The 25,169-nt window shown below is 49.5% G+C and overlaps 1 protein-coding gene across 5 annotated transcripts in view; it reads right to left on the bottom strand.

Annotated features, from left to right (window-relative positions):
* The window catches only part of ADISSP (adipose secreted signaling protein), a 183,612-nt gene that overhangs the window by 127,169 nt on the left and 31,274 nt on the right, over positions 1-25,169 (bottom strand). For all 5 annotated transcript variants that reach the window (XM_075572792.1, XM_075572819.1, XM_075572810.1 and 2 more), the window contains exon 2: positions 13,435-13,529. In XM_075572792.1, the coding sequence (XP_075428907.1) occupies positions 13,435-13,453 (19 nt within the window). In that variant the 5' untranslated portion in view covers positions 13,454-13,529. The remainder of the gene's footprint in view (positions 1-13,434; positions 13,530-25,169) is intronic.

The following is a 25,169-nucleotide window of genomic DNA, read 5'->3' as shown; positions in this document are numbered from 1 at the left end:
ATTCTTCCTCTGTACCCCTACCCCATACTCTTTCGAAAATCTGAAAATAACGGGTTAAAAAATAAAAACAAACCTACACCTTTAATATGCCAAAACGTCCCCCTATAAAATCATCATATACCCGCTCTTAATAGTTAAATTATGAAGAATCTCGCATAGAGAACACAAACCTTTATATTGGGATACACTTAAAACGCTCGCTAGACAGAGCTCCTAATTGTATTGTAATTTGGACTCTCACCCGCCTTTCGCTGCCAGCATAACATTGCGGAACTTGGAGACAGACCGAGAGGTGGATGACGAGGCGAGTGTGACCGCACCTATGTTCGCGCCTGACCCAGCAAGAAGGAGAGACAGACACCATCGGAGGAGCAGCTTTGCCTCAGTGGGTGCCACAGTTCCACAAGAGAGTGCGAATTCCTTTGTATTTCTAGCGAAATGCGAGTTGAACATGTTTAAAATAAACTGAATTTCACGATGGGCGTTCTCTGCGCTTCCCTCTTTTTGGTTCTAGATGCACTAGAGGAGGAATAGAACACCTCCACCGGAGAGCAGCACACGCCTGGAACACCTCCACCGTGTAACGCTCGCGCTGCCTACAAACACCGGGCACTGAGGTGGGAAGGTATAACACCACACACCCGCAGCAGCGGAGGCGTGCCTGGAAGGTGGATAGTTTGGCGTAGCCGGGTCTCAGTTGGAGAGTGTAGGAGATGCGGTATACTTGCCGAGTTCCGGGATTGGAGAAGACAGGATAGTAGGGGTCTGTAAACCGTGGTCTGGGATTGGAGAGAGCAGCGTAGTCCGAATCCGTATACCGTGTTCAAGGGTAGGAGAGATCGCCGTAGTCGAGGGTATGCCAAAGTCCAAAATCTAGAAGGGTCCACAAACAAGCCGAGTCGGTACACAATAGGTTAACTGCAAAGGAGACAGAGCACTGCACAAATGAAGTGAGCTTCACGAGGCTACATAGGATTATGCTGAGCAAAGCATAGGAGGAAGCAGGAAGTATTTAAAGGCAGGACAGGGATGGTCGCACGTCATCGCGTGTGCGCGTGTGCGCGCGCCGTGCGGGAGAGCCGCGCAACAGGACCAGGTTCCGTGCGGCAGCTAGAAGAGCTGCGGGTGCGCACGCGCTCGGTAATGAGCGGGCATGGGCAGGAACAGTGGCCACGGCGGCAGCAGCTGGTAAGGAGGGAACACGCTGCAAAGGACGTGTTACCCGATTCCTTACACACCGGAGAGCAGCACACGCCTGGAACCCCTCCACCGGAGAGCAGCACACGCCTGGAACCCCTCCACCGGAGAGCAGCACACGCCTGGAACCCCTCCACCGGAGAGCAGCACACGCCTGGAACCCCTCCACCGGAGAGCAGCACACGCCTGGAACCCCTCCACCGGAGAGCAGCACACGCCTGGAACCCCTCCACCGGAGAGCAGCACACGCCTGGAACCCCTCCACCGGAGAGCAGCACACGCCTAGAACCCCTCCACTGGAGAGCAGCACACGCCTAGAACCCCTCCACCGGAGAGCAGCACACGCCTGGAACCCCTCCACCGGAGAGCAGCACACGCCTGGAACCCCTCCACCGGAGAGCAGCACACGCCTGGAACCCCTCCACCGGAGAGCAGCACACGCCTGGACCCTCATGCACATTGCATCAAGAAAATTGGAACTCTTATCGTTTTTGTTGTTTACAGATAAGACTATTGACTTTTTTTATATTAGACTTTATTTTCACTTATTCTTTTTTATATTTTTTTATGCACATCACCTAGTGACGCTGTCTAGTGTTAGACATTGTTTCCTAAACTAGAACATTTCCACTTGTTTTATTGTATGAGTGTATACATTGCACTTTAATATTGGTCACAGCTTAGTAGCAGCGCACTAGCACCTTTTCAGCACACTTAAAACGGTCGCTAAAGGTGGAGGAAACAGAGCTTCTCATTGTATCCAAATCGGGCAGGCGTTTCAGAATCTGCTCCACTTAACACACGTCAAAAAAGCTACAGAAACATGGCCGCACTAATGAGAATTGGTCCATCTACTGTACGTTGTAGTTCATTTTTAGGGCGACCAATTTTCAGGCAAATTAATGGGTGTAAGAGGGGAGGACATGGGAGCCGGAACGGGTCATGGCTTTTTTCCCATTTCTGGGGTCACATTAAACATAGGGTGTACAATTCATGCCACTGCTGTAGGTAGCAAAATAGCAGTGGAGACTAAACCAATATTTTGAAACAAAAAAAAAAGGGGGGTGGGGTGGGGGGGGAAGTAATATAATGGTTTATATTTAATATATTATATTTATATATAAGCGAGCATTCAAGCACACGAGATTGGGGTTATATTTTTCCATTCTGCTGGGTGATGATGGGCAGTGAACAGGTAGCCAGCCTTTCTGCTTCATTAAAACACAGCAAGAGACTGATGTTATCAGAACGTCTATTCTTATTAAAAAAAAATACTCTGTCTCCATTTCAACTCAACAGCAAAGCATTAAAACCTGAACAGACCAGGGACACTATGCCATAGTTTCTCGTCTGGTCTGGAGACCCGACGTTCGTTCTAAAGATATAAATACCACATCTAACGGAGAGCGAGAAAGCCATTACCCAAGATTAAACATTTCCAGCAGCAGCATCAAAACAAAGCAATTTCGTCATTTTAATGTTACCTACTGAAAATTGTAGAAACCTAGGGCTTTTTACTTGATAGAAGACACTTGATGTACTTGGGGGTTAATTAGTTAACCGTTGGAGTGGCTGCAGAGGCACCAGAGTGCAATAGCCCTTCTGGCATGTGGCAATCAAACGATTGTGGCTTCACTTGACACGAACAGAAGACAAGACATCTCCTCTGTTTAGATCACACCTGGCGCCACGTCCCCTAGCAAAAGGGGGGAAAGCCCATGGTGCAGCTACTATACGGAATGTGGATTGCGGCTTTAAATTATAGTACAGCAGGGCCCCGCTTCGCTTTTCGGCGATACTGAGAAGGGGGCCGCCATGTTGAATCCTAAAATCGCACATCGTAGAACGGGCGGTTGCGCCCGGCGCGCATGCGCAGAACGGGCGGTTGCGTGCGCAAACCAGGTCGTGCATGCGCAGAACGGCGAAAATGCCGGTTTGCGCATGCGCAGAACGGAAAATCGCCTGATCCGCTTTCCGGCGATTTTCACTACACAGCGAACTGGAACCGAACCCGCCGTGTACCCGGGGCCCTCCTGTACAGCAGAACACATACTATGATTTATAGCTAGGGTGACCAGATTTACAAAAGTAAAAACCGGGACACATTAAAAAAAAAAAAGTTATAAAACAAATGACATGAACTGCGCCCCTTCTCCTTTATGTCTCTCTCCTCCCCCCCCCCTCACCCCATCCTCGTTCCACCCTTCCCATTCTCCCACTGCTGGGGCTCCATGCTCTCCTCCCTGCCAGCATTCTCTGCTCTCTACTACCCCCCTTGCTCTCCTCTTGTTCTCCCCCCTGCCAGCATTCTCTGCTCTCTACTACCCCCCTTGCTCTCCTCCTGTTCTCCTCCCTGCCAGCATTCTCTGCTCTCTACTACCCCCCCTTGCTCTCCTCCCTGCCAGCATTCTCTGCTCTCTACTACCCCCCCTTGCCAGCCTTCTCTGCTCTCTACTACCCCCCTTGCTCTCCTCCTGTTCTCCTCCCTGCCAGCATTCTCTGCTCTCTACTACCCCCCCTTGCCAGCATTCTCTGCTCTCTACTACCCCCCCTTGCTCTCCTCCTGTTCTCCTCCCTGCCAGCATTCTCTGCTCTTCGCTGCCCCCCCCCCCCCCCCCGCTCTGATGGAACCTTCAATCTGTTGGGAGACAACAATATAACATACGGTTCGCACACAGAGACAGACACACACAGAGAGACAGAGAAACAAGGACAGAGACAGACACACAGACGAGCATAGCCCCCCACCCCCCCCCCCCCCCCAGTATGGCGGGAAGCTCTAAACGGAAACTTTTGGGAGACATTCGCTAGCGGCGAAGTGTCCCCTTTAGCAAGATGGACTGCACCTTGCACTTTAAACGCCGTCCACGTCATCTTTCCATATTAGAAAAGGATTTATCCCTTTCATTGCCAGCAACACATTGCCGTGCACGATAGACCCGATGTGTGTGTGTGTGTGTGTGTGTGTGTGTGTCAGACAGACAGACAGCTTTATTATTACTGACTGCAGCACTTGTAGCCATGTGAAGTGCATGTTACCGCTTGTTTAAGATCATTGAAGTTTGTCCACATGAGCGCAGGTTTCTCACAATCTCATTAAAAGCCTGAAGGCCGACACAATAGATCATCTTTTAATATGCTCGTTTGTCTTTCTGCCTCTTCAATTTAAAGCTGCAGACCAAACAATACCCTTAATGTGTTTTTTTTTTTATTGATCAGTTCTGTACTGTATAAAAAAATAATAATAAATGCTACACGCATTTTCTCAAATTGAATGATATGTTTAATGTATTGTAATGTAACAAGCCTTTTTTGTTTCTATAGCAAACATTTACAAAGTCACATTCCCTTCCCCCTCTGAAACAGGCTCTGGCACACCCCTTTTTGAGCCCTGCCCCCTCTTTAGCAGTGCTCCAATTGTATCTAGTGACTGCCTGGTCACATGATCTTCCCCACAGAACTTTGCATCTTTGGTCCTCTTCTGCTGCACTGACAGCCATTTAGTGAACCCCCGAGCCGAATCTTTGCTGATCGATCCGTTCTCTTGTGATCGATCAGCAACTTAGCTAATTACTTATTGTGTGAATTGTATTGATGCGCATATTAAAATGAGAAAAAATAAATTAAAAAAAACACGGCAGCTTGGACTGCTCCTTTTTTTTCCACAAAAAGTTTTTTTATTGTTGGGCAACAGTACATACATACCATGAACACAGCCAGAGTTCAGCACGCACACACCCGAGGGGAGCACAGCCAGAGGGCGGCACGCACACACCCGAGGGGAGCACAGCCAGAGGGCGGCACGCACACACCCGAGGGGAGCACAGCCAGAGGGCGGCACGCACACACCCGAGGGGAGCACAGCCAGAGGGCGGCACGCACACACCCGAGGGGAACACAGCCAGACGGCGGCATGCACACACCCGAGGGGAACACAGAAAGAGGGCGCATGCACACACCCGAGGGGAGCACAGCCAGAGGGCGGCACGCACACACCCGAGGGGAACACAGCCAGAGGGCGGCACGCACACACCCGAGGGGAGCACAGCCAGAGGGCGGCATGCACACACCCGAGGGGAACACAGCCAGAGGGCGGCACGCACACACCCGAGGGGAGCACAGCCAGAGGGCGGCACGCACACACCCGAGGGGAACACAGCCAGAGGGCGGCACGCACACACCCGAGGGGAACACAGCCAGAGGGCGGCACGCACACACCCGAGGGGAGCACAGCCAGAGGGCGGCACGCACACACCCGAGGGGAACACAGCCAGAGGGCGGCACGCACACACCCGAGGGGAGCACAGCCAGAGGGCGGCATGCACACACCCGAGGGGAACACAGCCAGAGGGCGGCACGCACACACCCGAGGGGAACACAGCCAGAGGGCAGCACGCACACACCCGAGGGGAACACAGCCAGAGGGCAGCACGCACACACCCGAGGGGAGCACAGCCAGAGGGCGGCACGCACACACCCGAGGGGAGCACAGCCAGAGGGCGGCACGCACACACCCGAGGGGAACACAGCCAGAGGGCGGCACGCACACACCCGAGGGGAACAAAGACAGAGGGCGGCACGCACACACCCGAGGGGAGCACAGCCAGAGGGCGGCACGCACACACCCGAGGGGAACACAGCCAGAGGGCGGCACGCACACACCCGAGGGGAGCACAGCCAGAGGGCGGCACGCACACACCCGAGGGGAACACAGCCAGCGGGCGGCACGCACACACCCAAGGGGAACACAGCCAGAGGGCGGCACGCACACACCCGAGGGGAACACAGCCAGAGGGCGGCACGCACACACCCGAGGGGAGCACAGCCAGAGGGCGGCATGCACACACCCGAGGGGAACACAGCCAGAGGGCGGCACGCACACACCCGAGGGGAACAAAGACAGAGGGCGGCACGCACACACCCGAGGGGAGCACAGCCAGAGGGCGGCACGCACACACCCGAGGGGAGCACAGCCAGCGGGCGGCACGCACACACCCAAGGGGAACACAGCCAGAGGGCGGCACGCACACACCCGAGGGGAACACAGCCAGAGGGCGGCACGCACACACCCGAGGGGAGCACAGCCAGAGGGCGGCACGCACACACCCGAGGGGAGCACAGCCAGCGGGCGGCACGCACACACCCGAGGGGAACACAGCCAGAGGGCGGCACGCACACACCCGAGGGGAGCACAGCCAGAGGGCGGCACGCACACACCCGAGGGGAGCACAGCCAGAGGGCGGCACGCACACACCCGAGGGGAACACAGCCAGAGGGCGGCACACACACACCCGAGGGGAACACAGCCAGAGGGCAGCACGCACACACCCGAGGGGAGCACAGCCAGAGGGCGGCACGCACACACCCGAGGGGAGCACAGCCAGAGGGCGGCACGCACACACCCGAGGGGAGCACAGCCAGAGGGCAGCATGCACACACCCGAGGGGAGCACAGCCAGAGGGCAGCACGCACACACCCGAGGGGAGCACAGCCAGAGGGCGGCACGCACACACCCGAGGGGAGCACAGCCAGAGGGCAGCATGCACACACCCGAGGGGAGCACAGCCAGAGGGCGGCACGCACACACCCGAGGGGAACACAGCCAGAGGGCGGCATGCACACACCCGAGGGGAGCACAGCCAGAGGGCGGCACGCACACACCCGAGGGGAACACAGCCAGAGGGCGGCACGCACACACCCGAGGGGAGCACAGCCAGAGGGCGGCACGCACACACCCGAGGGGAGCACAGCCAGAGGGCAGCATGCACACACCCGAGGGGAGCACAGCCAGAGGGCAGCACGCACACACCCGAGGGGAGCACAGCCAGAGGGCGGCACGCACACACCCGAGGGGAGCACAGCCAGAGGGCGGCACACACACACCCGAGGGGAACACAGCCAGAGGGCAGCACGCACACACCCGAGGGGAGCACAGCCAGAGGGCGGCACGCACACACCCGAGGGGAGCACAGCCAGAGGGCGGCATGCACACACCCGAGGGGAGCACAGCCAGAGGGCAGCATGCACACACCCGAGGGGAACACAGCCAGAGGGTAGCACGCACACACCCGAGGGGAGCACAGCCAGAGGGCGGCACGCACACACCCGAGGGGAGCACAGCCAGAGGGCGGCACGCACACACCCGAGGGGAGCACAGCCAGAGGGCAGCATGCACACACCCGAGGGGAACACAGCCAGAGGGCGGCACGCACACACCCGAGGGGAGCACAGCCAGAGGGCGGCACGCACACACCCGAGGAGAGCACAGCCAGAGGGCGGCATGCACACACCCGAGGGGAACACAGCCAGAGGGCGGCATGCACACACCCGAGGGGAGCACAGCCAGAGGGCAGCACGCACACACCCGAGGGGAGCACAGCCAGAGGGCAGCACGCACACACCCGAGGGGAACACAGCCAGAGGGCAGCACGCACACACCCGAGGGGAGCACAGCCAGAGGGCAGCACGCACACACCCGAGGGGAGCACAGCCAGAGGGCGGCACGCACACACCCGAGGGGAACACAGCCAGAGGGCGGCACGCACACACCCGAGGGGAGCACAGCCAGAGGGCAGCATGCACACACCCGAGGGGAGCACAGCCAGAGGGCGGCACGCACACACCCGAGGGGAACACAGCCAGAGGGCGGCATGCACACACCCGAGGGGAGCACAGCCAGAGGGCGGCACGCACACACCCGAGGGGAACACAGCCAGAGGGCGGCACGCACACACCCGAGGGGAGCACAGCCAGAGGGCGGCACGCACACACCCGAGGGGAGCACAGCCAGAGGGCAGCATGCACACACCCGAGGGGAGCACAGCCAGAGGGCGGCACGCACACACCCGAGGGGAACACAGCCAGAAGGCGGCATGCACACACCCGAGGGGAGCACAGCCAGAGGGCGGCATGCACACACCCGAGGGGAACACAGCCAGAGGGCAGCACGCACACACCCGAGGGGAGCACAGCCAGAGGGCAGCATGCACACACCCGAGGGGAACACAGCCAGAGGGCGGCACGCACACACCCGAGGGGAACACAGCCAGAGGGCGGCATGCACACACCCGAGGGGAACACAGCCAGAGGGCGGCATGCACACACCCGAGGGGAACACAGCCAGAGGGCAGCACGCACACACCCGAGGGGAGCACAGCCAGAGGGCGGCACGCACACACCCGAGGGGAACACAGCCAGAGGGCGGCATGCACACACCCGAGGGGAGCACAGCCAGAGGGCGGCACGCACACACCCGAGGGGAGCACAGCCAGAGGGCGGCACGCACACACCCGAGGGGAACACAGCCAGAGGGCGGCATGCACACACCCGAGGGGAGCACAGCCAGAGGGCGGCATGCACACACCCGAGGGGAGCACAGCCAGAGGGCGGCACGCACACACCCGAGGGGAGCACAGCCAGCGGGCGGCACGCACACACCCGAGGGGAACACAGCCAGAGGGCGGCATGCACACACCCGAGGGGAACACAGAAAGAGGGCGCATGCACACACCCGAGGGGAGCACAGCCAGAGGGCGGCATGCACACACCCGAGGGGAACACAGCCAGCGGGCGGCATGCACACACCCGAGGGGAACACAACCAGAGGGCGGCATGCACACACCCGAGGGGAACACAGCCAGAGGGCGGCATGCACACACCCGAGGGGAACACAGCCAGAGGGCGGCATGCACACATAGCAGCATGCACACATAGCAGCATGCACACATAGCAGCATACCGTCAAGGGGGTTACATACGTATTTATTTATAGATTCACAACATTTGGGCCTAGGATGCACTGCCTGCTAATTAGTCCTTGTTTAAAGCAAAATCAATTACACTCGCTTGTTTAATAGATTAAAGGTAAATAATTGGTGCAATTTAACGAAATTGGGCAAGTAACATTTTTAAAGTGCTTTAAACGTTTAACGGTTTCATGGTAAACAAATGCTTAAGTGTTTTAATAACCTATACAGTACATAGTTGAAGTTTATGAAAAAACAACAACTTTTTTTGCTATATCCATCGAGTTCTACCCATGTTAAATGTAGATACTTATTGAAAATAAGCTTACAAAAATAGGCGTGCAGCACCCTCTCTTTGCAGTCGCAGTTTCATATGGACAGGTTTTTCTATTTTAGCAGTCCCCAGTTTTATTCTTCGAGGCAATATGAGCTTTGTACATGCAGCATGTTAACGATTCTGCCTGTACACTCTGCGGCTGCCTCTTTTATACCCCTTTTCTGGCTACAAGCCAAGTGTGTTCTTCATTTCTACAAATGCCAACCATTTTTATCATCTCAAAATACCTATCTTTATGACCCTGTCCATGTTGGCTATTGATTACCTGTGGTCACAACCTACATTTTCTCATGACCTCCGCTTGTACCTCAGTGAAATGACAAAAGTGTGTGTGTAATTTAGCAAGTTGATACCACAGAAGTATAACCCCGGTCTTTACCTTGGACTAGCACCTACTGCTCAGTTCGGGGACCTGAGTTCTCCATGTATATGTGTTACCCCGCATGTGACCGCAGGTCAGACAAAGGGGAGCAGACTACAGTAATATTTATAGTATAACAGTATTTATAAAATAAGTAGCAAGGGGCACTCGTACCTTAGGATCCTTCACAGAAAGGGTCAGTGTCAGTGCTTAAGCCACCCAAAAATCCTTGGTATCATGGCCTGTGTAACTGTGCCGGTACACCGTTCGAGCTCTTAAAATAGTGTTTGTGTAACAGGCCTGTACGTCGCAAATGCTTCGGTAACCCTTTACTTGACTTCTGGTTCGGATCCCCTCTGATGGTGCACAAATCCCAGTCACTGAAACACCCACCCCCAAATTAGTGACCTTCACCCTCTTCGCAGCTTACTTTCCCCCCCTAAGGAATGTCAGGAAGGGCTCCAGCTCAGCAACCAATCACATACCTTCCTGCAAAGCATAGGCTAAATCAGTGGCCTTGTGCTGAGAAACTGACCAATCGGCAGCTTCACGGGGAGGGATCAACCAATCAGAGGCGGAACAGTTAAACCGAAGGAAACAAAACCGTCCCAAAATGTAAAAGAAACCCTAGGGTCACCTTAGCATGCAAAGGGTCTGGTCTGTAGGTTCCATGACTTGAAGTTATGGCTCTGACAGACATATTGGCTATTATAATAAAATCCATGTAACTTATTCTGCATTGGGTATACCATGCACGTACCATGTATACCAGCTGTTCCCTTCTATTGTTACTTGTCAATAGGTATAAATGAAATAGTCTCCAATATTTCATTGCAACATAACCCTACTCCCATTGTCGTTGCATCCTCTTGCTGTGAGGTTTTAAAACCCGCATTAAAAAACACTTGCGTATGCAATGGGGCCAAGGAAAAAGGCCGCAACCATGGGCAGCCAGGACAGTTGGCCGCCACAGGTAACGCGGAGTATGGGGCCTTCTGGGCAATGCCGATAACTGTGGAAAGCCTAAATACTGCGGCAAAAAGTCCAGTGGCAAATTCCTTGTGCAAAGCTCTTTGGCCATTGGTGCTGCCCAAGCCCTGCCTGTGCTGGGTGTAATGCAAGTGATGGGAACTGCAGGCGAAAGGCTGTGGTATGTAGGATGCATTAGTCATTCAAGTTTACATTTTTTAAACTAGTGGTTAAAGTAAATTTACAGGATTTTAAGAGGAGGGGAATGGAAGAAACAGAATGCGGAGAGTGTGGAGACCAACCGTTTGAGACAATTTGGAAATTCAAAAAAAATCTGACCATTTTTACTGGAAAAGGCTTGTGAAGTCAAACAGCTTTCCTTCAGTGTACAGCATCACATGGCTAGGTGGCAAAAATGGTTGTAGGGGATTAAGAACCATTGACGGACTTGTAAATTAGAAACACCCACATAAGGGTGTATGTGCGTATGTGTATAAGAACGCTTCGTTAGCTACAGTGTAGGTCTTCCAGCTAACATTTGCCAAGTTATTAAACCTTTTAAATAACAAAAAGTAAATGGGTAATGTTCTTAGCCTTTATCGTGAAGGCATAAACCTTTGAAAATATGATCCAACGTATTCACTCCCAGATGAAGCAGAATTAGGCTCTCCTGAAATCAGTCAGAGCACCGGGTCTGATTTCAGACAATATACAATGCAGGATAAAGTGTTCTATCATTGATTAGATGTATGTTCATACAAGTTCAGACAAATCCCCAGGGTACATTCATTAACTCGCTACATTACCGTGGCTTCTAAAATTAGATAAATGTATATATCTCCTTTTATCCCTCCGCATTCTACTTCAACCATTCTCCCGGAAAACAGCATGAAACATCACAGCTTTATCCTTTATAATGGCACAGATCACTGACGGAGCAGCATACCCCTAACAAATGTGATAAAGTGCATGTTTGGTAAATCCAAACCCCCAGGGGTCATTGCAAAATAAAACCAAAAATTGGTGCCAAGTGTCATATGTACCACATCAAAAGGTACCCCATATAAGACTTCTACAATGGGAGCTATTCAGGGGATTGAATGTGGTTTCACTGCTCTGATTTTGGATGGTTTATTTAATACACACACACACACACACACACACACACCTTACTTCCCGTAGCGGTCGCACTGAGCAGCGGAGTCAGAGACAGGTGCCGGCGAGATGCGGAGGATGCGGCAGGCGACCCGGTCGCCGGAGGCTATCGACGACTCCCATAGCAGGGCACCGCCATGATAGTTGTGTCCGCACATACGCAGTGTGAGGCAAGAGAGGCGGCCAATGGAAGCTCCGTGAGAGGCTACAACCCCCAGAAGCCACTGGGAGGTATACCACATGGCGCGCAACAGCCAATAGGGCGCCAGTATTCCCCTGCAGAGGGATAGTGATTCACTTCGCGCGCCGGAACTAGGACATCAGAGGGTAAGGGTGTAGGTAAGGGCCAGAGACTACCTGTTTGGCCCCAGCTAGGCCCCGACTCCCACATAGCTTGTGGCTGCTATAGGGACACGCCCCTTAGGCTGTGCTTATAGTGCCGGTAACGGAAATGTCAAAACAAATGCATTGCCGCCGTCGCGTGCGCTTATAGTAAGCGCGACGCGACTGCTTGGTCGCGATCGCTGGAAGTAATTACTATTTGATTTTTCCAGCGACTGCAGCCTGACGTCACAGTCGCGTCGCCATCACTTTAAGCGTAGCCTTAGACAAGGACACTGCCCCACTTAGTATCATTAGTGTCAAGGACACAGCAGAACGCTGCGCAAGGCACAGAGACCATCTTCATGGTGAGACACTCCTGCCGGATACCACCCCACGTGGAGGCGAATGCCTTCACTGACGACGACGGCGTGGGACGGTCGGTTCTCTTCTGTCGGTGATACCGGGTGCTGGAGCACCTGGCAGGTATCCCCATCTACAAGTGCACCAACAGTAACACGCGGGTGTGGGTAGCGCCATCACACACTTTGGGTGGGTTGACTGTGGACACCAGGGTGGTTGGGTGCCATGGGGCACCTCAGTACTTTGGGGTAAACCCCACCGGGGTGTGAACCCTGTGGGGGGAGGATGGACCTATGAGGCTTGAGTGGTTCTGTTATTATTCTTATGTGTTCAGTAAACTTGTTATTTCATACCAGTGTGTATTTCTTACATTGTGTCCTGTGAAGGGGTTATCCCACACTGCTAGGATCCCTCAAGGGTGGAGGCAGTACCACCAGATGGATCAGGTACACCCCACACTCCCACCAGCGGAAGCTCAGACCTCATGTGAGTCACAGGTAATGCACCACACACCCAGTAGCCGCCATATCTCCCAGGGGGTGGGGGGAAAGTGCGCTACACATACATATACTGTAAATGTTGAAGTAATGGAAAATATATATTAATCGTAACATTATTGTTTGACACTATACCCGTTTTATTATTTTCTTTTTCATATTGTGCACTTATATCTGAGCACCAGCGCCATTGTTCACAACAAAAATATATATACGCAGCATGCAGTTTTCATCCAACGTCTTGGTGCAATGCCCTAGCAGGTCACAATTGTTTAACGAGCTTAGTCAGCATTTTAAAGCGATGCTCTTAGATTTACAGACATTTGCAGCAAATGGTTATGTAGTGTATATATAGCTTCAAATCAGCCATTCCAAAAAAATATAGGACACATCAAGTCCACTCACAAAACAAATGCAACGTTCAGGAACCCACAAATAGTTCAATGCAGGTCACAGCAAAAGCCAAAATACAGGTAGGTATGTAGCTTACCCTTCTTCGCTGCAGCCATCTATCGTACCAGCTGAAATCTTGTGTTGCACTTCAAATAGATCAGAAAAATGCCATCCTCTCCCAGCTTCAGCTTCCTGTAAAGAAGCATTAAACAGAAATAAACTGGGGAGATCACACACAGCAAACATTTCCTGCGCACACAAGCTTAGAACTGGAGGTTCTATCGCTCACCTACACAGACCCGAAAAGTACAACCCCTTTCATAATGAACTTTGTGTCAAAAACATTAAAAAAAAAAATTGTCATTTTGAACAAGTTAATAAATTATAAAGATGATCGGGGAGGGATACAAAAAAAAATTCGAGATGAGGAAAGGGAGGGTGAGGGGGACATGGTACAATTCATATACATGTTATAATGAACTTACAATGCAGATAAAATGTACGTATTTACAGGATCAAATTCTGACGTTGTGAAGGGGAGCCAAATCTTACCGAATTCATCAAAAGACCCATTTAACAGACTTTTACAACCCATTTTTTAAATACAAATAGATCCAAGGTACGGTGTTCATGCTTTGCTCAAAAATCAGTGTTTGTCACCCACAATGCTTTGCAGGCCCCCCGGTAACAAAGGGTTACAAGTGGTTAGAAAGGGAAAAGCCCAGCTACGTTACATTGTAAGTACAGCCTTGTCAGAGTTTGTAAATGTAACGGTTAATTCCTATGTTAAGTAATGCTCAATCTTTCACCAATCCGCTAAAAAACACAGTGGTCTCCCGCGGCGGATCATTCAAATTACTCCAAAGCAACACGGCGCCCTCATTGATAAACGCTAATTTACATAATATAAGCAGAATAACACAATCATTAAACAGTACGGTCCCGTGCAACTGGGAGGGGGCCTGGGGGGAGAAGAACTAAAATAACCCCCCACCCCAAAGAAAATTATAAGTAGATGTGCAGAATGCAATAATCTAGCTAATACATTCCAGGGGCACAAAACACTGTGTTACATTCCCCAATAAATGCCTTTGTTTAACCACAAAAACTAAATATAAATTTCAACAAACAAGTCAATAAATCACCGAGCCTCCCACAGCCTGTGAAAACTGGGAGTTTGTTCCATGAGCTAACAAACAAGTCTTGTGTTAGCCCATCGGCTCCAACCAAAATAGTAGTGCTCGGTCAATTTGGGAGAGGCGGAGAGTACATATTGGTAATGTCAGGAAGGAAACGAAAACCACAAACTGTTTGCGTTCGTGCTTTCTCCCTACCGCGAAAAAAAATACAATCTAATTAGCTTTGTTTACAAGAATTTAGGACCTACTGTTTACACTTTCCTACAAACAAAAATAAACTGTGTTTCTTTGCAAGAAGATGGTGAATAAGAAATAGATATAAATACCGCTGTGGTCACGTGTCTGAGGGTTAACCAGCTAAACAGAATGTTACAACCACAACTGTTTCCCAATGTACCTGCAGCAATCAATCAGATGTGGGGGGATAGTGCTGCCACGCCAGCCCGCAGCTGGGGCCAGTAGCCTTTCGTTGGTGAAAGGTCTAGCCGTAGAAAATCTACAACTATATTGCGAGAGGCCACAACAGTGTAAGCCTCCGAGAGAGGAGGGGCAAAAAAAGGACGTTCAACATAAGGGCGTTCGTTTGTTAATTATCTAGGTGACTATGCATCAGGTAGAATCGGGGTCCGCCACGCAATGGCGCCCACCAAGTTTTTTGTGGGTGTCCACAACTGCAGTGCTGCAGACAGCTGCTCCGTGCCAGAAGTTGGGCTTAACTTCCGCCACTGGCTGCCTCCCCTAAGGTACTGAAAGTGTACTGTGCGCAGTGGTTGATGCCCGCCACTCTCGTCTGGATGCTCAAGTGTGCTCTTGGCAAAAAAAGGTTGGGGACCCCTGAGGTAAAACATATCAATGCCTCGTTATTATGATTCATAGTTACATACAGTAGTAGATGAATTTGAAAAACAGACATACAGTTGTGTGAAAAAGAAAGTACACCCTCTTTGAATTTTATGGTTTTACATATCAGGACATGATAACAATCATCTGTTCCTTAGCAGGTCTTAAAATTAGGTCAATACAACCTCAGATGAACAACAACACATGACATATTACACCGTGTCATGATTTATTTATCAACAAAAATAAAGCCAAAATGGAGAAGCTGTGTGTGAAAAACTAAGTACACCCTTACTGCTTCCATAGGAATTAAGATGCTAAGTAGCAGACAGGTGCTGCTAATCAAATGCCTTTGATTAATTGATCAGCAGCAAGTGTGACCACCTCTATAAAAGCCAAAGTTCTAGCAGTTTGCTGGTCTGGAGCATTCAGGTGTGTGTTAACACAATGCCAAGGAGGAAAGACATCAGCAATGATCTTAGAGAAGCAATCTGGGAAGGGTTATACAGGAAATTTCCAAACAATTTAAAGTCCATCATTCTACAGTGAGAAAACATTCAAGACAGTTGCCAATCTTCCCAGGAGTGGATGTCCCAGTAAATTCACCCCAAGGTCAGACCGTGCAATGCTCAGAGAAATTACAAAAAAAACAAGAGTTACATCTCAGACTCTACAGGCCTCAGTTAGCATGTTAAAGTTCATGAAAGTACAATTAGAAAAAGACTGAACAAGTATTGTTGGTTTGGAAGGGTTGCCATGAGAAAGCCTCCTCTCTAAAAACAACATGGCAGCACGGTTTAGGTTTGCAAAGTTGCATCTGAACAAACCACAAAACTTCTGGAACAATGTCCTTTGGACAGAAGAGACCAAAGTGGAGATGTTTGGCCATAATGAGCAGTGCCATGTTTGTTTTTTGCCAAACACAGCATATCAGCACAAACACCTCATACCAACTGTCAAGCACTGTGGTGGAGGGGTGATGATTTGGGCTTGTTTTGCAGCCACGGGACCTGGGAACCTTGCAGTCATTGAGTCGACCATGAACTCCTCTCTATACCAAAGTATTCTAGAGTAAAATGTGAGGCCATCTGTCCGACAGCTAAAGCTCGGCCGAAATTGGGTCATGCAACAGGACAATGATCCCAAGCATACCAGCAAATCTACAACAGAATGGCTGACAAAGAAAAGAAACAAGGTGTTGCAAAGGCCCAGTCAATGTCCAAACTTCAACACGATTGAAATGCTGTGGCTGGACCTTAAGAGAGCTGTGCATAAAAAAATGCCCACAAACCTCAATGAACTGAAGCAACGTTGTAAAGAAGATTCCTCCACAACGATGTGAGACTGATAGTCATATAGAAAACGATAACTTCAAGTTATTGCTGCTAAAGGTGGTTGAACAAGCTATTGAATCATAAGGTGTACTTAGTTTTTCACACATGGCTTCTCCATTTTGGCTTTATTTTTGTTAAATAAATCATGAAAGTGTAATATGTCAGGTGTTGTTCATCCGAGTTTGTATTTACCCAATTTTTTAGACCTGCTAAGGAAGAGATGATTGATATTATGTCATGATATGTAAAACCATGGAATTCAAAGAGTGTGTACTTTTTTTCACACAACTGTACGTCTATACAGTTCAACCTATGTTAAATTTAGACGACAGATACTTTATCCTATATTTGTACTTGCATTGTACAAATCCAGAGGAAGGCAAACAAAAAAAATCCCCCAGTGAAATCTATTTCAGAAGAGGATGGGGATGTGACATTGTAAATGGATTCTACAGGAAAAAAATGCTTGTTCATTATAATACATTATCAATGTCATTGAGTTTATAATACAAAAAAATATATATTAAAAAAAAGTGCAAACTGCTACAAGCCTCATAGTACAGAACAGATTAAAAAAAAAAATACAAAACGCACATGTGGGATATTGCTGGGTCTGCCGCTTTAATACGAGAAAAAGAAAAGTGTATAAAAACTAATGTAAGACTCGCTATGGGTCTTACTCATGAGGCTATGGAGTAGGGGTGCGCAAAGTGGGGGGCGGGAGATTATCCAGAGGGGGCGCGGCAACTACGGAGGTCCCGTGCTCTCCAAGGCATTTAAATGAAATGCTGGGGGGGACCAAGCGAGGCCTCGGCAGCTTCTCCTACTAGTCTTCGGCGACGCGTCGCCACAGTAACCGGCATCAAATGACGCCACGGGGGTCACGAGACGCCGCTTTGCCATGGACCCATGACGTCGCAATACCCCGCGGCGTCATTGACGCCGGAGCCGGGAGGGGGGGGGGAAGGTGGAGGGGTTGCCGAGCCAAGCAGGCAAAGGGGGCGCAGGTTAAAACTTTACGCACCCCTGCTCTGCAGCATTAAAACATTGGGAACACGCCTCGGTGTATGCAACCTGGGTGTTTGTTTTTTGCCTTCCCTACATTACACCGAGAAGAATTTAGGATTGAGGCCCAAAAGACCTCCATATATCTACATATTTCTGACTGGTAACAGCCTCCGGAGGTTAGGTTGCACCTCCCCCCACAGCTCGCCCCTCCCCACCTTTTTAACTTGGGAGGTTCTAGCAACTTGCTGAAATGGACAGGACTCTTCCCCTCATACAGAGGTAACAGGAAGGGTTCACAGTTTTAGTGTTAGGACCTGCATTTTTGGTTACACCTTGACGTTTGGTATGCAGGCTTACGACGCTTTGGCCAAAGGGTTTAACCAAATAACCAAGTTATTACTATTATTCAAGTATTTAAACGTTATACTCATTACCATATATGTTTTGTCAATTTGATGTAGCATTGGGCACCCGAGTCTTCTGTTGTACGTATACATTTGCCGCGCTCAGTCGCACTCATTTTGGCATAAATATATATTCATGATGTGGTGGATGTGGGAGTTTGAGCTATCTGGGAATGTGTGTTAATATATCTACATATTACTACGGAAATGTGCGGTGAGCTGTACATTGTTTTTGGACTTCATAGAGTAAGGGCGCTCAACGCCAGTCCTCTAAACCCCCCAGGACCCCCAACAGCGAAGGTTTCCAGGATATCCCAGCTTCAGCACAGGTAGCTCATCAGAGGCCTAGTTAAAAGTTTGACCTTCCGATTCAGTCCCTGCGTCTGCACAGGTGGTTCAATCAGTCTGCTTCAGCACACGTGGCTCATTGAGCCACCTGTGCTGAAGCAGGGACTAATTGTACCACCTGTGCTGAAGCAGGAATATCCTTAAACACTGGCCTGACTTGGGGACTGAAGTTGAGCAGCCCCTGTCAGAGTCCCAATTTGTCAGTCCAAGTGACAGCTCCTGCTTGGGTTACATGGGGGATATCGAAATGGCGGCTTAAATGTCCCGCATCACATAGGCCAATAGGAAGCCGTGATGCAGAGACGTCAGCGCCCCCTATGGAAGGTATGCATCTCGGTAAACAGGGGGCACCCGGAGCTCAAATAAACGTGGTTCAGCTCCATAGACCGCGGCCCCCCCAAAAACGCAAAATGTGGGAATTTTGGCAAAACACGGAGGGGGGAAGCCATTGACGGGCTTAACACTGCTTAGTACACACGGCCCTATATAAACTAATATTAGCCTGATGCAGGTCCGCTCTTATTGCGGTTGACTTGTTTCCCACATTTATTTTGAGCCTCAAAAGTTTGTGTCACAAGTCACAAAGATACATGGCAGATACATATTACTCACACTTACAGAAAGCGTTCAACGAGTTCCTATTCCCATGGGAATACTGGAAATAGAGAAATTCTACCGGAACATAAAGGTACTGTAACAAATATCATGCACCTTGAATCTTTATCTTGTGCATCATGTGTACAAGATTTTGTTCCAAGAGAAAAGGGATTACATAGGGGGGGATCAGCTATAAAACTTTGAAACACTATACCATGTAATGGAAAAAAAACTGCTCCTATATTTCAGTGTGGGAAAATGGCAAAATAAATCTCACTTTGGCCAACCTTACAGAACACAATAAGTACAGCATGCATCTTTTATGTAAATACAGCCAACAGAAATTCTCTCCATTAGTCAATTAGGTATAATGGGGCTTCACCGAAGGAAGCAATGGAGGCCTAAAGCAGTTAATGCCATGAAAAGCTACAAAAAAGTACCAATAAAAGTCCCATCATGGAAACTTATTGATGACTGCGTCACTGATCTGCTACAAATCGGAATGTTATCCTGAGGCAAGCTGTGTGTACATTGTGGTGATGTGAAATAACAGGAATAGATTGTATATTTTGTCATGGTTTTAGGTTCAGAGTCAAGATTAGAATATTAAAAGAAGTATACAGATATGGGGTTGTTTACTTAGGCAATTCACAAATATAGATTTCAGGTGTGTAAACCCCCTGTGTGTGGCAATCAACACATGCACACTGCTCCCTAGCAGGTTCCTCTCCAATGGACATGTGACTAGGATTAGCCAGTAGAGAGGCTGGGGAGGAAGAAGGGACTAAGATGGAGAGGAGTTGTTAAAAGGGGCAGTTATGGCAGCGAGAGGCAGATCTGCCCAGACCTGGGAGAGAGCGAGGCTTGATCGAGAGCAAGCTGCATGACGGGACCTGCACGCATCCCACGTGGAGACTGCACCGACTGACAGGATAGAGAACAGCCTAAAGAGACGCATAGCCCAGCTGTGGAGACCCGAACGCAGGAGACGCTGCCGATTGATGGGATCCAGCGGACGGTCACAGGATATGGTGGTATCAAATCAAACCTTTGCAAAGTACAGGCCTGCTACGCACAGTTGTAAAACACAAGCTCCAAATGGTGTACTGGTACTTCAAATATAGGCCTGACGACCCAGGTTTGGGAGGCCTATTAGGTGGACTATAATACATACATGCGCAGCGCTTATGTTAACTGAAATGAGATTTGTACTGTGACTTGTATGCGGCGCTCCTAGTTCCGAAGGATCACAAGATTGTTAATGGTTGATAGATATACCAATATATAAATCAGATATATACCCAAATGTCGTATCCCTTTAAATTACTCCATGTACGGGTGGTATCCGACACATTGACTCAGGCCCCCACCTCAGCCCCAGACATACAGTCGAAAGGAGGGGTTATAAAAAAATAAAAATAAAAAGTCAGATTCAGTGTGGAACTTGCTTTTAGCTGTCTAAGCGACCAATATGAAATTAGCACGAGCAAAGAGTTCAAGGGCATATCCAGACCCTTTGTGGGCCACCAGGTCTACCGTCTTGGTAACAAATGCTACATGTTCATACCTTCCGTCCAGCAATGGCTGAAGACGACAAGTCCAACTTACAGAACAGTCAAATTTCCCACACAGATCGATCCTGCATCTTTGGTCATAAAACTATATGTAGCACCTGTCCCCTCCCCGAATGTTGACGATGGCCTTTAAAATAACATTTCAGGGTGACCATATTTGCTGCAATGAATGCTTACCATTTTACAACCATTCTAAAATATATGTCTCAGAAATTCTAAATCCTCACAAAACCATGCAAAACAAGCCTGCTAGGTCTGGCACCAATAGTTCTTCCAATGCTCGTTGCTGCCGAACAAGCTCAAAAACCATTTAAATATTTTATGGCACGCATTGAATGTTGAAGTTTTCTGAACACTAACTTTTATTCATCCCGTTAGTCACAAAAATAGCCATTCGGTTTCCGATCACAGACCCCGAAGATTGGATGAAAAGCTTCTCCATATGTTCCACAATAATAGCACGGCCTACAAGCCAATCTCTTCTTGGCAAATAGGACGTTACTGGCATAACTGCACCATTTACCCCATTTGTATGCAAGCCTTTGAGATTGAGGTAAGTAGTGTGGAGAAGCCTGCCATGCACCAAGCTTTTCAGCAATATTCCAGTTCCTCTCTCAAGGGATCCAGGTTCTGCATTCCCCTTTGTCTGGTTTAATATGCAACTGTTGAGTTCTCATATTGCATTCTGCTGGACGTGATTTCCATCGGATCATTAATCCTAGCAAATTGGAGATGTCCGGTTATGGCTTATTAAAAAAATACTCAAAGAAGCAAATGTAGGTCACATCTCTACCAAACGAGAGCTGCAACAGATGTATCTAAACACAAGGTTCAAAACTGTAAAAGCTACATATGGAAAAGCTTTAGGCCTCGGTCCCGCTGCGCTCGTTGGCGCGGGCGGCAATGTCGCGAGTTCCCCACCAGCAGGGGAATCCTCGCGAGCCGGTCCCGGTCCCCTCTGGCTGCATAGCTGATCACACGCTGTGGCGCGTCAGCCGCTAGGAGACACCACAGAATGGTTTTTTCTAGCTTTGACGCGTCACGTGGTGTGGCTGTGAGCCAATGGGGAGGGGAGGCTGCGGGAGGAGGAGAGGCTTCGGGGAGCGGGGAGGAGTGTGGAGTGAAAGCAGGTGAGTGCCTGTCTGTATATGTGTGTGCCTGAGTGCCTGTGTGTGTGTGTGTGCCTGAGTGCCTGTCTGTGTGTGTGTGTGTATGTGTATGTGTGTGCCTGAGTGCCTGTCTGTGTATGTGTGTGCCTGAGTGCCTGTCTATGTGTGTGTGTGTGTATGAGTGCGTGTGTGTGTGTGTGTGTGTGTGTGCGTGAGTGCCTGCATGTGTGTGCGCGCGTGTGTGTGTGTATGAGTGCGTGAGTGCCTGCCTGTGTGTGTGTGTATGTGTGTATGTAGAGAGCCCGAGTCTGTGGAGGGAGGGGGGGGGGGAAGAGTAGCGGGTCCCTCCTGCAGCCCGTGGAGGGAGTGGGGGGACAGTAGCAGCTCCCTCCTGCAGTCCGTGGAGGGGGGGGGAGAGTAGCAGCTCCCTCCTGCAGTCCGTGGAGGGAGGGGGGGGGGGGGGAGAGTAGCGGGTCCCTCCGCTCAAGCCACGCCCCCCCTCCCTGTCAAACCTCCCACCTCCCGCCCACCTCCCGCTCCCTACAGACCGCAGATCGCGGTCTGTGTATCTCAGCGCACCGCCTGTCAGCAGCGCGGGTGTGCTGACTCTGGGAGCGGGGCCTTAGCCTTAGGAGCCGGGAGTCACTATTGCTGGTTTATTTGATAACCAACTTTCAGCTATTTCATTTTTTTTTTTTTTTTTTTTAAATCACGTTGTGAGGTTTAATGCCATAAACACCAGCATTACTAAAATACTGCATCAGTGTATTTCTGGAGAATGTAATTGAAATATGTACAGTACTGCCACAGGTTTCTTTATTGCTAATGGAAATACTATAAAAATCGGTGTTTACCTGTGTAACAGAGGCTCTAACACTACTAACACGCTTACACCAAATACACCATGTATTAAACTCAAGCAGGTGTTTCATAGTGGCTGCCACAACGGGTGTAATAATAAATGTACTCTCCTGGCGAGATGGAATCACATCAAGCCCATTAAACTGTTTTGTTTGACACAGACATCCTGGCAGTGACCATTTCCAACACAATCTTGTCCGTCTGATCCTTCACAATCCAAACAAAAATATGTTCACAAAGGGGCATCAATAAATCAGTGGGTAAATTTGAACACAGCGATTGTCACGTACGGCACCTACGAGCATGTGATCAGCATATGGAACAAGGGTTAAAAACACAGCTCACAAGCTAACCCACTTTTCACATTTGCAAAAAGGTCCCTCAAATGAACAATGTTTCCGCTCAATCTGTGCCCATATACCATCTGTCACGAACAGCCCACAAGTGAGCACGTGCTTAGATATGCAACCAGGCAAACTCACTTTTCGCTTCCGCAAGGTACTTTCAATGAGTTAATATTAACACCCTTACTCAATTGCAATAATATCTGTATGCTACCACCACCCAAGAAATTATGCAAAAAAAAAAAAGTGTTCGTTAGTATATCTGCCAGGGTCTCAGGATCCCTTTTATTATAGAAAAACCGATGCACTTCACACCCAAAAACGTGAGGTAGCAAAATGTGTCCTAAAACGTAAATACTCTCTCCGGAGCGTGCAAAAGTTCATTCAGAGCTCCAAAACACTACTTAAATGAGGAATTGTTTAATAGATATAGTGTGTCAGATTACAGAAAAAGATTATTAAAAGAACATACAATTACAATAAATTCAAAACAGTTTCTTAAAATAAGAGGATAAAACAGAAATCCCTTTACAATACTTACCATATGCCATAGGTTTTCCCTAGAGGTCACTGGCATAGAAATAGTTCCATACAACGTCTGGTACTTATAATGGGCCATAAGCGATGACCCACCAATTAAGTCCTCTATTAAGCTCTGGACAGACCCATTAAGTGTCTTGGCCTGTCATAAACCCAATATATTGTTTTAAAGGAAGTCAACGGGTTAAAACTCCTTTTACAGAGCAGGAAACTGCACGGGTGTTGGATTTCATACCTGAACTGGAAGGTATGTGCAGTGGCTCAGGGGCTTACAACAATTTGGCCAAAATGTAAAACTAAAAGGCCATTTTATTTAATAGATATCAATACATGTATATTTAGGCACTGTACCGTGTATAAAGTTTCGCTGGATGTGCATTGAGCTCTGTCTGTGTTTCATGTTCGTCTCTGGTTTTAAACACAATTAAATCCTGATTGAACAGATAGAGAAGGCAGGAAGTGGCTGCTTTACACTGTCCATGTTTGGCGTCTGTGAGGAGGATCACAGACAGAGTGCCCGCCCACAGGGATCCAGGCTTTGTTGACTAGAGGATTTTGCCTGGCAACAGTGGGGAACTCAAAGCCCCCACATTAGAAAAGCCTGTGCACAAAGAAGGGCAAGAGACTTCCTGGGAGCAGCAGGACCTCAAAGCCTGCGCTGGAGAAATTGGAGACGCCGGACCAGCATGTCAGATAAGACTTTCTATATTGTTCCCTATCTTACCAATATTGTGGTTATAAGTTTGGACTGGTAACTGGCTTACCCAGCCAGTCAGATAGAAACGTTTTAGTTTCCCTAACGGGAATAGGTGTTTATTTTATTTGGTTTTCTTAAAAAGGGACAGTAGCCCCAATGTTTTAGTTGTCTCCTGGGTAATAAACCAATTACGCAGAACCCTCGGTCTATGCGTCTTACTGCCCTCGCCTACAGCCCGCTCCGTCACAATTGTATTAAAAAAAAACATTAACCCCTGAAGCACCTGATTAAAACACATAATCAGTCTCATGATATTAATCATGACAGTGATTAACAGAGTTCTGGGTCACAACAACAGACACAGGACTTGCTGAATATGTCCAAACAAATGCATCAATCCCCAAGACTAAAGTGTACTAATGGCAATGATATATTTAAGGGATTACACCTGGATGTGGATGATTGCGATCTTCTGAACCCAAATCTGAATCCTCATGATATTTACAATATAAATCTATATATTTAGATTGTAGATATGATGCAAGACTTGCACGGACCGATGTGTGTGTGTGTGTGTGTGTGTGTGTGTGTGTGTGTGTGTGTGTGTGTGTGTGTAACGTACGTGCTTGCCACAAACTGGTACCGGACCGCGGGGCTGAGGTGGGGATATATAAACACCGACCTTAGGCCACGGAGTCAGGTCCGGAGTGCGGATTCCATGGTCAGACATAGCCAGGTCAGGATTGGAGAAAGCAGGGTTAACGTTATCCAGGCCGGGGTCAAGGCAGGCGGCACAGGAGCGGTGGTCAAGGCAACAAGCCGAGGTTATCAACAGGAAATCTTGGGTGAAGGTACTCAAGGGATAATAACAGGAACTGGAAATCCAGTGCTTCAGCACAGAACGGCACCCCCTAGCCGGGTACAGCCGAGAGTGGTGGAGACCACTGGGAACAGGAACTGCAGAATCCAGTGCTTCAGCACAAAACGGCACCCCCTAGCCGGGTACAGCCGAGAGTGGTGGAGACCACTGGGAACAG

This window comes from Ascaphus truei, chromosome 1 (assembly GCF_040206685.1).
Source record: "Ascaphus truei isolate aAscTru1 chromosome 1, aAscTru1.hap1, whole genome shotgun sequence".
NCBI lineage: Eukaryota > Metazoa > Chordata > Amphibia > Anura > Ascaphidae > Ascaphus > Ascaphus truei.
The sequence above is the reverse complement of the archived record's forward strand: the minus strand, read 5'-3'. Positions and strand labels throughout refer to the sequence as shown.